General features: G+C 36.5%; 1 protein-coding gene across 6 annotated transcripts in view; it reads right to left on the bottom strand.

Moving 5' to 3' along the window:
• Positions 1-7,513: 7,513 nt before the first annotated feature.
• Positions 7,514-13,911, bottom strand: part of LOC128241877 (frizzled-5-like) — a 52,413-nt gene continuing 46,015 nt past the window's right edge. For all 6 annotated transcript variants that reach the window (XM_052958993.1, XM_052958995.1, XM_052958996.1 and 3 more), the window contains 3 exons: positions 13,097-13,347; positions 10,826-10,980; positions 7,514-10,505 (listed from right to left, as the gene is read on the bottom strand). In XM_052958993.1, the coding sequence (XP_052814953.1) occupies positions 9,020-10,505; positions 10,826-10,980; positions 13,097-13,255 (1,800 nt within the window). In that variant the 5' untranslated portion in view covers positions 13,256-13,347 and the 3' untranslated portion in view covers positions 7,514-9,019. The remainder of the gene's footprint in view (positions 10,506-10,825; positions 10,981-13,096; positions 13,348-13,911) is intronic.

Below are 13,911 nucleotides of genomic sequence, written 5' to 3'. Positions count from 1 at the left end.
CTAGGCACTGTCATTTCTAGAAAACAATACATTTGTAGCATTAGGAGCTGTCATCTCTGGAAAACAATACACTGGTGGCACTAGGCACTGTCATTTCTAGAAAACAATACATTTATAGCATTAGGAGCTGTCATTGGTAACACAAGGAACTGTCATCTCTGGAAAATATAATGCAAAACACACATTCAACTAGTGTTTGTATTGAATAGTAATGAAAACGTTTATGAATAATACAATTGTTACTATTAAGGGATAAGCGCAGTAGCCCAGTGGCCCACAACATAACGAAAACCTTGTTTAGATACACAAGGTAAGGGCCTAAGATGGACTAAATGAAGGACACACAATGTTCCAAAATAACAGACTACACATGCATCAATATATATTTTATTTATTAATTTTTGGGCTACCGTCTTCAAACAGTATGAGATGATTATAATTTGCATATGATTGTTTGCAGACAATACATAATATGTTCAATATACGACAGAAATTTTATAAATAAATTCGGACCCATTATATGAACAAATGGTTCTCCTCATCCTCCATCTCCTGCGGCCATCAATAAATACTCACACACGCTGTACTGATAAGCCCAGACAAATGTTTACCCTCGAGTAATAATAACATCGGGGATCTAGTTTCTTTCCTGATGAAGTATGAATTAGCAAGAAGTATGGCAGATTTTTTTTTTTTTTGTAATATTTGAGTGTGTATTATTGTTTAAATGCATAGCATACATTTTTACTGCTATGTTTATTTATTTTTACTTGAGAAATAGCAAATTGTTCACCTTTCATTCAAAGCTAAACTAGGAATCTAGTTTCCCTATCTGCTTCACAACGATGCATCAAGAACAATTCATCGAAGCGTTTGATTATCTTGTAGAAGTTGTACATATATAATGTGTAGTTAGTATTATGACATGTCCAATTACTTTTACTGGTAAGCCCAGCCCAATGTTTACATTTGAGTAACAACAGCACAAAGAAACTATTTTATAATCGTTCATTGGTTGAATGAGAAAGAAAGCTAAGAGTCTGAAGCAATCCATGGCATATTCGAGAATATTATTCTGATTTCAAAACCCAAGGAATCAATACTATTAAGTTATTAACACATGCCCATGGACTGTGCTGTTGTTAAATCAGCATTCCTTGTAGAATAGAGCCTGAAATAGAAACACATGGCCATGGATTCTGATTATGAGAAATCAACCTTCCATGCAGAATAGAGCATGAAATAGAAACACATGCCCATGGACTGTGCTGTTGTTAAATCAGCATTCCTTGTAGAATAGAGCCTGAAATAGAAACACATGGCCATGGATTCTGATTATGAGAAATCAACCTTCCATGTAGAATAGAGCCTAAAATAGAAACACATGGCCATGGACTCTGATTATGAGAAATCAACCTTCCATGTAGAATAGAGCCTAAAATAGAAACACATGGCAATGGATTCTGATTATGAGAAATCAACCTTCCATGTACAATAGAGCCTAAAATAGAAACACATGGCCATGGATTCTGATTATGAGAAATCAACCTTCCATGCAGAATAGAGCATGAAATAGAAACACATGGCCATGGATTCTGATTATGAGAAATCAACATTCCATGCAGAATAGAGCATGAAATAGAAACTCATGGCCATGGATTCTGATTATGAGAAATCAGCATTCCATGTAGAATAGAGCATGAAATAGAAACACATGGCCATGGACTCTGTTTGTGAGAAATCAACATTCCATGCAAAATAGAGCATGAAATAGAAACACATGGCCATGGATTCTGATTATGAGAAATCAACATTCCATGCAGAATAGAGCATGAAATAGAAACACATGGCCATGGATTCTGCTCATGAGAAATCAGCATTCCATGCAGAATAGAGCATGAAATAGAAACACATGGCCATGGATTCTGAGTATGAGAAATCAACATTCCATGCAGAATAGAGCATGAAATAGAAACACATGACCATGGACTCTGATTATGAGAAATCAACATTCCATGTAGAATAGAGCATGAAATAGAAACACATGAACATAAATTCTGATTATGAGAAATCAGCATTCCATGTAGAATAGAGCATGAAATAGAAACACATGGCCATAAATTCTGATTATGAGAAATCAGCATTCCATGTAGAATAGAGCATGAAATAGAAACACATGGCCATAAATTCTGATTATGAGAAATCAACATTCCATGTAGAATAGAGCATGAAATAGAAACACATGACCATGGACTCTGCTCATGAGAAATCAACATTCCATGTAGAATAGAGCCTGAAATAGAAACACATGACCATGGATTCTGATTGTGAGAAATCAACACTCCATGTAGAATAGAGCATGAAATAGAAACACATGACCATAAATTCTGATTATGAGAAATCAGCATTCCATGTAGAATAGAGCATGAAATAGAAACACATGGCCATAAATTCTGATTATGAGAAATCAACATTCCATGTAGAATAGAGCCTGAAATACGTAAACAAATAGACATGGACACTGCTTATGAGAAATCAACATTCCATGTAGAATAGAGCCTAAAATAGAAACAACTGTCCATGGATTCTGCTTATGAGAAATCAACATTCCAGGTAGAATAGACCCTGAAATATAAACAACTGTCCATGGAGTCTGCTTATGAGAAATCAACATTCCATGTAAAATAGAGCCTGAAATAGAAACAACTGTCCATGAATTCTGATTATGAGAAATCAACATTCCATGTAGAATAGAGCCTGAAATAGAAACACATGGCCATGGACTATGATTATGAGAAATCAACATTCCAGGTAGAATAGAGCCTGAAATAGAAACACATGGCCATAAATTCTGATTATGAGAAATCAACATTCCATGTAGAATAGAGCCTGAAATAGAAACACATGGCCATGGACTCTGATTATGAGAAATCAACATTCCATGTAGAATAGAGCCTGAAATAGAAACACATGACCATGGACTCTGATTATGAGAAATCAGCATTCCATGTAGAATAGAGCCTGAAATAGAAACACATGGCCATGGACTCTGATTATGAGAAATCAGCATTCCATGTAGAATAGAGCCTGAAATAGAAACACATGACCATGGATTCTGTTTGTGAGAAATCAGCATTCCATGTAGAATAGAGCCTGAAATAGAAACACATGGCCATGGACTCTGTTTGTGAGAAATCAACATTCCATGTAGAATAGAGCCTAAAATAGAAACACATGGCCATGGACTCTGTTTGTGAGAAATCAACATTCCATGTAGAATAGAGCCTGAAATAGAAACACATGACCATGGACTCTGCTCATGAGAAATCAACATTCCATGTAGAATAGAGCCTGAAATAGAAACACATGGCCATGGACTCTGTTTGTGAGAAATCAACATTCCATGTAGAATAGAGCCTGAAATAGAAACACATGGCCATGGACTCTGTTTGTGAGAAATCAACATTCCATGTAGAATAGAGCCTGAAATAGAAACACATGACCATGGATTCTGCTCATGAGAAATCAACATTCCATGTAGAATAGAGCCTGAAATAGAAACACATGGCCATGGACTCTGTTTGTGAGAAATCAACATTCCATGTAGAATAGAGCCTGAAATAGAAACACATGACCATGGACTCTGCTCATGAGAAATCAATATTCTATGTAGAATAGAGCCTGAAATAGAAACACATGGCCATGGACTCTGTTTGTGTTAAATCAACATTCCATGTAGAATAGAGCCTGAAATAGAAACACATGACCATGGACTCTGATTATGAGAAATCAGCATTCCATGCAGAATAGAGCCTGAAATAGAAACACATGGCCATGGATTCTGCTCATGAGAAATCAACATTCCATGTAGAATAGAGCCTGAAATAGAAACACATGGCCATGGACTCTGTTAATGAGAAATGAACATTCCATGTAGAATAGAGAAAGAAATAGAAACAAATGCCCATTTATTCATGAATTCTGTTATGTTAAATCAACAATCTTAGAAAACATCTCAATCGTATAGAACTCTACTGACAACACATTTACCCCTTTTTTGGACGCCAACTTCGTTTCTTTCCATATTTCATTGAGTATATGCAATGATACGGACGTTTTGTGATCTGAACAGCAACGCTTTATTGGCGTGATACTATCACCTGTGGTTTGGCCTTGTAGATCCGACACAATAATATATTAATTGAAGGCGGCTTCATTTTGGCCTCTGCAGATGTTTCAAAATGAATACTTAAGAATTGTATTTCTTATTGCAAAAAATGTGCAAACACATCCAGTTGAGTTACGTGCCAAAAAGAGGCGAAGCGGGAAACCCTAGGATGTATGTATACAATGACACTTCTTTTTCGATGTGTGTTTTGAATAAAAATCCGTTTAATTAGAATTTCAAGTTTTCGAAAAAGCACTTCCAAATATTTATTAAATCCGTTCATTTACGGTGAAAGATATTTAAACATTCGGTAATTATGAACTCATTAAAACAGGGTTAATTGTTGAAAGCAAAATGTTCAAGCACCCGTACAATTATCAACGTATATTCAAACACATTGTGGATAGCTTTCTTAAAGTATATTTGCATTTGGAATTCGGATTTCGCCCATTAACAAAATATGTACACATAGAGTCATTGTACAGACGGAAATAAAATATTTAAACAGTCGAGAAACACTTGTTGCGATGAGACTTGTCTAAGTACCTGAAGTTTTCGCTGCTTTTGGTGAAATGACATGACCACAAACTGGGGGTTTTCGGGTGAACATCTTGAAACACAGTTTTTGTATTTATTCATGAGCGTATACGTATCTAGCAAAATAGTGAATATATAAGATCTGTATTAGCTGGAAGAAGTCTTGTTTGTCTAAAAGTTGCACAAATCTCTGTCTCCACAAGTTGACGGAAATTGTTATCATGAACGGAAAAAGCTGTTCATATGTGTGTTTTCATCACTAATTTTAGACCACATGTGAAAATATGTCATCACCATAACATCAAAACATATACTCAAATATGGAAGCGTATAATTGTATGTGAAAGCGTATAATCGTATATCGTATATGGAAGCCTATAAACGTATATCGTATATGGAAGCGTATATCGCATATGGAGGCGAATAATCGTATATAGCATACGGACGCGTATAATCGAATATGGATGCGTATAATCGTATATGGATGCGTATATCGTATATGAAAGCGTATAATCGTATATGGATGCGTATGCTCGTATATGGAAGCGTATAATCGTATATGGATACGTATGCTCATTTATGGAAGCGTATAATCCTATATGGATGTGTATGATCGTAGATGGGTGCGTATGCTCGTATATGGAAGCGTATAATAGTATATGGATGCGTATGCTCGTATATGGAAGCGTATAATCGTTTATGGATGCGTATGCTCGTTTATGGAAGCGTATAATCGTATATGGATGCGTATGCTCGTTTATGGAAGCGTATAATCGTATATGGATGCGTATGCTCGTATACGGAAGCGTATAATCGTATGTGGATGCGTATGCTCGTTTGTGGAAACGTATAATCGTATATGGAAGCGTATAATCGTATATGGATGCGTATAATCGTATATAATCGTATATGGAAGCGTATAATCGTATATGGAAGCGTATAATCGTATATGGATGCGTATGCTCGTTTATGGACGCGTATAATCGTATGTGGATGCGTATATCGTATCTGGATGCGTATGCTCGTTTATGGAAGCGTATTATCGTATATGGATGCGTATAATCGTAGACGGATACGTATATCGTATATGAAAGCGTATAATCGTAGATGGATGCGTATACTCGTTTATGGAAGCGAATAATCGTATATGGAAGCGTATAATCGTTTATGGAAGCGTATTATCGTTTATGGACGCGTATAATCGTATGTGGATGCGTATATCGTATCTGGATGCGTATGCTCGTTTATGGAAGCGTATAATCGTATATGGATGCGTATAATCGTAGATGGATGCGTATATCGTATATGAAAGCGTATAATCGTAAATGGATGCGTATGCTCGTTTATGGAAGCGTATAATTGTATATGGAAGTGTATAATCGTTTATGTAAACGTATAATCGTATATGGATGCGTATAATCCTATAGGGAAGCGTATAATCGTATATGGAAGCGTATAATCCTATAGAAAAGCGACTTATTCACTTATTAACTGGATATGTTATTTATCTCCAAGTATTTGCAAAGGTTCAGACGACTTCGACAAATCTTTGGACTGTTGTTCCACACATGCACCGGCATACATCCGAGGTTGTTTTCGATTAAAAATGGCCGAGGTATTCCGAATGCAGAATGGCTACTTCCATGCCCTGCTCGCTTTATCTATTTCGGCCAATGACTCGGAGGTCACTTCCGGTCGTCAGGACACAATTTCGCGACTATCCTACGTTCTTTATTACAGGAACACACCTTGTCTCATTTTAAAATGTTCTCATGACCAATTGATAAAAATATTGAAACTTTTTTATAAAGAAAGTCGGCTAAAGAAATAATATATTATAACGTGTTACTATTAGGATGTAACGAGAAATTTGGGCCAGTGCGAAAGAATGGTCGTTACCGTTTCTTAATTAATCTCTTTGATAACTTATTTTTGTCTTCACTTAATGAAAGTGACCTACATCTTGAAGTCTGAAACCCGCATGGACACATGGGTCATTCATAGCGGACACAAATCAGTGGCTAGTGTTTGCCATTCGCCTCCGGACACTAAGAGACCCATTAACCAGACGATCAGTTGGTCAGGTGGTCAGTTGGTCAACATTCTGGGGTCAGTATATCCCACTGGTCAAGGAATCCGATTATGAATACGCTTTGTACGCTTGTATTTGGACAGTCCCTCAGCCGATCAAGGCCTTATATTAACCTTGGCAGTGAATGAGCTAGTTCACCTATCTGGGAAACGTGATCATGTTCCTAAGGGCCTGCATTTATAAAACATCTTAAGATATTTCTTCACTTAAGTCGGTTTCCTAAATTGTTAATAGTCAAAATTGTAATAAAAGAAGTTAAACATAACAATATGTATTTTCAATCATATCGATGTAAATCAGGTGGTACGAAGAATTAAGGGTTTTTAAAGAGTTATCGGGGCTCAAGAGGATGGTAGGCGGATTGTAATGCAGAAATCGGGGTATTAGGTACGCAGGATTCGGGATGTAAGGTACGCAGGATTCGGGGTATTCGGTACGCAATGGGAAGGATTGGTAACACCCTCATGTGTGGCAAAATATGGATACATATTCCGCCTTCCCTTCGTAATTAGAATGATTTTCTGTTATAATTCAATCATATGAATTACTCTAAAATTGCGTTATATGAAGGTCAAATGATAGAAGGAAATCGTTGGTGCTTTTATATATCCTCATGTATATACAACAATGCCAGCTTTAACGTTGTACAATAAGCCCCAGCATGATATTGGGAAAATTGTAGGGATGCATAATTCTTTATAATACCAAGACAGATATAAATATTTTACATTTTTAATGACATCAAAACATGTACATCGTACATATGACACAAATTATATTCAATAATACATATTAAGATATCGAAGGTCGCACCTCAGTCGACTGATATAGCACCTTTTGTTTCGTCTCAAATTCGTCATTTACAACAACATATTTACACATTCACACTTCAAAAATATTCAAATTCTACTAACAAATATATACATAATTATTTGCCAGAATTATCATTATGCAGAAATATGTACAGCTTGCTTTCATTTACACAACAGTTACCCATTAAATACTTCCAAAAATCAGAATGTTCATTCCAGTAAGTACATATTGTTTAAGTCATATAAATGCAAAAGAGAACAAATCTTTTTCCTTAAAAAGGCGATCGTCGTACAAATGGCTGAACATTTTATTTATTTAACAACAAAAACAACTGTGACGTATCAATAATGATTGTACAACACGTGAGCACAATGGTAAGTTTTGATTGGTTGCTCAATAGCCTCGTGTCCGATTCAGACAATGTCACCAATTTTCGCGACAAGTGGAAAAGTGTGAGTAAAGGTGAATAAAAATCAGTTAAAAAGGATTGAACGCAGCTAAAAGGGTTGTGAACTAAATAAACCTAATATTGCACAAGAAAGAAATTTTAATGAATTTCCGTGATATAATCTCAATGCAAAGATTTGGAATGACAAAAAGCAACAATACAATTCACACCCGCGTTTTGAACTTGATCTACAAGACATATCTGGCAGTAAAAAAGATGGAAAAGTTCAGAGAAATGCCGTAATATGACGAAATTTCCAGAAACTTTTCCTTCGATTTCCGAAATTCGGGTAGTTTCGATCAATCATAGCCGTCGAATTTTGCAATACTAGTTACTACATTTTGGATTTCTGTACACAGATTAAAGCTTTAACCAAATGGCTGTATAATAAAAAGAAACTGTTAATACAATGTCAATTTGTAAGCGAGAACAAAGAAAATAAGTTCCAAAAATATCTTCAAACGAAACAAGAAGAAAATCGAAAGGTTTGAAGAAACAATATGGAAAAAATCTTAGTTGAAATATTTCACGGAAAAAAACATGGCAACAAAAAGATCATATGCCCTAAACAACAACAACAATAATAATAATAATAATAATAGTAATAAGATACACATATGTACAATTTTAATAATAACAATATAATTTACATAACACAGTCCAAGAACCACGATTGTCACTTTTGAACGAAACTGTAGAAGTAATAAAGAATCGACTTTAGCTCCTCACCGGAAATGTAAAAGTACACTTGTATACATGTAATCACGCCAAATAAACCAGTGGTGTATCGGTCCGTGATGTAACGTATTATGTATCTTTTTTATCCTTAATTTATAACAGATTAGAGATTTTTAAGTGTACTGTACTGAAATGTAATACGAAAAGACATTTATTGAAATAAATAAAATCGGTGAGAATCTAAAGATATTTCTTAATTGCCTTCTTTACGGTCCGTCATGACTCAACAATGACTGACCGGAAGTGGCTTGTGGATACTCGAAATGGCTGAACCGGAAGTGGGAGAGTATTTAATTGGAGGTTGTGAGTAGGCATAGTCCGAATTCTGACAACACAGTCGTCCATTGCACACTTTCTTCCAAGATTCGACAGTCTTTCCGGTCCAAATCCAGAAACTGCTTGTGATTCCGACTACCAGTAACATAAAGTATTTTAACATAAACACCACAAAGTCAGGTTTGGATTTCGGTCCCATACAGGGGCACGTGACAGATCTCTCCCAATCGTCTTTTAAATGCTGTTCGTAGAAATAGCACGCTAGAACTATAGTGGCAGGAATTGTGTATAATAGTGAAAACACACCTATTCTGATCATGAATCGCTCAAGTTTGTCAATTTTTCCACCATTTTGGTGCTTGATCACATTACGGATTCTGAACAATGACACGAATCCAGCGATTAAGAACGAAGATCCGATGAGGAGGTATACAAATAAGGGAATTAACACAAATCCTCGAAGATTGTTTATGTTTTGATTTCCGACATAGCAGATACCGCTGACTGGGTCCCCGTCTACGCTAGATAGTGCCAACACCGCGATTGACTTTATGCTGGGAACCAACCAAGCAGCCATATGGAAATACTGAGAATAACTTGAGATAGCCTCTGAGCCCCACTTCAGTCCAGCGCTAAGGAACCACGTGAAGGCCAGAATCACCCACCAAATGGAAGAGGCCATTCCGAAAAAGTACACGAGTAAGAAGCTTGTTACGCAAGACGCCGGTCCAGTCGTTGAGTAGCGAATCGTTGAACCGTCACAGGCGACCGCCTCGTGTCCCAACACCATCCGGATGATGAAGCCGATGGACACCATGAAATAACATCCGCTGAGGAAGATTATGGGACGCTCAGGGTACTTGAAGCGTGACATATCAACGAAGAATGTCAGTAGGGTTATGGCCGTCGAAAGGCAGCACAAGATTGACCAGAGGCCGATCCAGAAGGAGGCAAATGTTTTCTCATCGTCTGTAAGGTACGGACTTGTACAGTTCATGCCACAATTTTGGATCCCACCGGTTGTTAGCTTCCCGTAGTACGAGCTTGTGTCAGGAATTTGTTGGAAGCGGCACTTGCACATGCACACATGGTCATCGATTGGCTGCAAATTTGAGAGGTCGGGTAGTCCGGGGAGCTCCGGATCCCAAGTAATCTCTGTATTACCGTCTGGTTTATGCGGTTTGTATTTGTCGTCCGCACCCGGAACAACCGTCCGCGGTGGTGCAAATGTCGTTGTCCGTGGCTTCAGTTCAGGGTTGACACGGTCGGGATTGCCCTTACCGGAACCGGAAGAGTCGGTAATGTTCCGGTCCATACACAGCTTTCCCTCACCGTATCGAGGGAGGCGGCTACAGTCCATGCGCTCAGGCCATACGAATCCGTACTGGCGCATGAGCGGCGCGCAGCCGGACTTTGCTCTTTCGCATACTGATCTGTAAGATTCAAAAACGGCAATGTAAAATTAATAAGTCATTATATTGTCAAGTTAATACTTCGGTACCAAACATTTAGTGGTACATAAATTAAATTTTTAAAATATTAAAATATTTAAGGTCAAAATTATAATATTATGAACAATACTAGAGCAATAGAATATTGAAAAGGCTTTTAAAATCTAGCTTTTACCGGAAACGGAAGCAACCGTTCTCTAAAACCACTGCCGAACATTCTAAAAACACCACCCTACTGTGTAAGTACTGGTTACTAATAACCATAGTACAACACGACCTGTTAGAATTGTAAACAAACGTACCTGCAAGCCGGGAGATGTGGCTGGTAGTTCTCCATACAGATGGGGGCGTACATGGAACACAGGAAGAACTTGAGGTCCGGGGAACACTGGATCTCAACGAGGGGCCAGAACTGATGGACCTCTAGCCCCGCCTCGTCTTGGCTGTCATGGTTGAACTGAAAGAACAGGGATCACGTTATCATTCATTCGTTTACTTTATCATATTGAATACCCTAGGAAGCATTACTAAATGGTTGATCGGTTGATTGTGTTTTTGATGTTGTTTTTGAATATGGTGTCCTTTCATTTAAGTGTATTTGTTTTCATTCACACATTTATTGACTGTTTCATTCACTGGCACAATGATCCATTCATAATACAATTATTCACTCACTCATTCTTGCATTCCCTTACAAATTGTAAAATTTCCGATTTTGGATCGAAAAGTGTTAGCCAACCTTATCTAATTAATTGGCACATGGAATTACAACTTACAAGACATAAACCTGTAACTTCCCTAACAACAATACAAATGCACAGACACAAGAAAAAACTCCTACACTTCACGTCTGACAGTAGACACGAACAGTTGCATGGCAGATAGGAGGCCAGATGTGTGCTTGTGGGGAGATACTGTGGCAGTCTGACAATACAGAGATACCGGGCGCCGGATGTTAAACGTGCCGGTTTTTTGTTAGGTTTTTTTTCAAGGTGTGACTCTGAATTTAAAACATGTTGACCCGGGTAAATGCAATATTGCGATCAAGGTATCCATTAAAATCAAATTATAGTTTGAATGATACGTTCAAAATGTTATTCTGTTTTTGTTTTTTTTCTTTTGGTCGTGCTAATGGCGGGTCATGGTGCGGAAACAAGAAGTAATTGTCCAAAATGCACGAACGATTGACCGTAATTAAACACATCAAAGAAAAACATAATGTACAGTACGCATTCACATCATTAGGTACCGGGAAATCGTCAATGTTTTCTTTAGGGAGGCCGGTATTTACACAAGGTGACTGGTCAGTGTTTTCCCAAGTGTCCAAATTATCGTTGGCTTGAGGCCCGGTTGTCAATTCTGAGATCCGTGTTAGTAAAGCTTGTCAAAACATTATGCTTTTGAGACATAATGTTAGCTTCTTAGTTTTTATCCTGTCAAAACGAAAGCTTTCTAACGATGGTGTTCAAGTTAAAAACGTCAAAATAGAAAAAGGGCCTCGGGTTATTTAAGTAAAGCTATAATGTTATTATCTGCATCAGTATCAGCATCAGTATGATAATAACTTTGTCAACATTTGAATGTTAGATCGTATCTTGATAGTAAATAAGTCATGATTAGAACATGAAACATGATGATAATCGGTCATTATTACTTTCAATTAAGACATTTTAAGATCACAAAATGATATTTATGACCATGTTTTTTTTATTATTAATGCCTGACCATTGAAATAAAGGTTATAATTCATTGTCACAAACATTTCCAAATAAACAAAAATTGCCGATATTTCACAAAAGACTCAATAAACATGCTCAACAATAAAATCGATTTCATGAATTCAATTTAAAGAGTGAAGAGTGTTTTTTTATTAAAACTACATATTGATAATATCCAGTCTATCATAAACGATTGATCGAAAACTTTAGAAACCTAGTGTTTTTTGTTTGTATAAAATATCAAAAATCACTTAAAATGTATTTGAAATATTTTACACCAAGTAGCGGCGCATGTAGATTGCAATATAAGCGCGCACTATCACAATATTTCCATGCCAAAATCAGAAAAGTGTTAAGTGATAGCATACATATTTGTATTTATAGAAATTCTTGCCAAATTCCACACATTTTCGTAATCGATAATCGTTTATAGTATCAACCACTTGCGATAAAGAATAATTTTTGAGCACATGGTTTTCTAATGGCTTCAAAAAACTTTCTCCAAACGCGTCTACTTAAAGCTTAAAATACCACCGCGTATATTACACAATGTGACAAACTAAGTTTATTTACATGGAGACATCCCTGGGCTAAATGAAACAACAAACATATGAAATTAATGCACTAGCACTGAATTTGGGGCGTTTACAAAAATGTGTATGATGTATAATGTCCTTCATTTTTATGCATTAAGAAAAAGCTTTCGTGTGTTCAAATATACATATATATTTTGAAATTATTTTGATGCTGATTTGTTATCAAATTATAGATGACATTTAAGTTAACTGTCGAAGAAAGAAATTAATAAATATTAAGATTAAAAAACGTTCAGTATTTTTTTTTTCAATTGCATACCTGATTTGGCATATAGGTGTAATTGTAGCCAATCCCCTTGCACATCGGAATCGTAATTTCCTGGCACTGCTTCCGGTCCGCAACAGCAGCCTCCGCCGTCCAAAGGATGACCGCTAAAACCAAGAGACTTCCGGTAGCCTTGATAACCACCGCCATCATCACTCAGTAACGTTTTTGTCGTCAGAAACGTATTTCGTACGTTGCTGTTACAGTTCGATGGAACGTTATGATTCCATGCGTTCTTTATGGTTCTGAAAAAAGGAAAAAAAAAATCTGACAATGTGAGTTATGCGCAGCATCCAAGAATGGTTCTGAATTAACGTATTCAACCGCGTACCATTGTTTGGCTTCAAATACCAGACAACAGCATGTAGCCAAGATATTACCATTCTATAAATGCATGCAAAATGTTACACATTTGTAACAACAACTAATATTTATGATTTTATAGTTACTTTCGTGCATATGATAAATAAATCATACATTTATTAAAGTATATGCGTATTGCACGTGCTCAGTCTTGCAAAAAACAATGCGACATATCTAATACATTATTTATATGAAGTATTTTATTCCAAATGAAACATCATGTTTTGAATGCACTGGCTATATTTGCTTAAAACGGAACCAGAGATGTGTACTATCAATTATAGCGCATTTCACGTGTGAACATGACAAAGAAGACACTTAACATCAATTAAATAAGTAAATATAACTTCCTGCTAATTGAAAATTACAAGGGAAAATTATTTAATGTCATCCTTTTCTATTGTTTAATCGGTGTCATTAAAAAACTGAAGAGGGATTTAAATGAA

Source organism: Mya arenaria, chromosome 7 (assembly GCF_026914265.1).
Source record: "Mya arenaria isolate MELC-2E11 chromosome 7, ASM2691426v1".
In the NCBI taxonomy this organism is placed as follows: domain Eukaryota; kingdom Metazoa; phylum Mollusca; class Bivalvia; order Myida; family Myidae; genus Mya; species Mya arenaria.
Note: the sequence above shows the minus strand (reverse complement) of the source record. Positions and strands in the feature narration are given on the sequence as shown.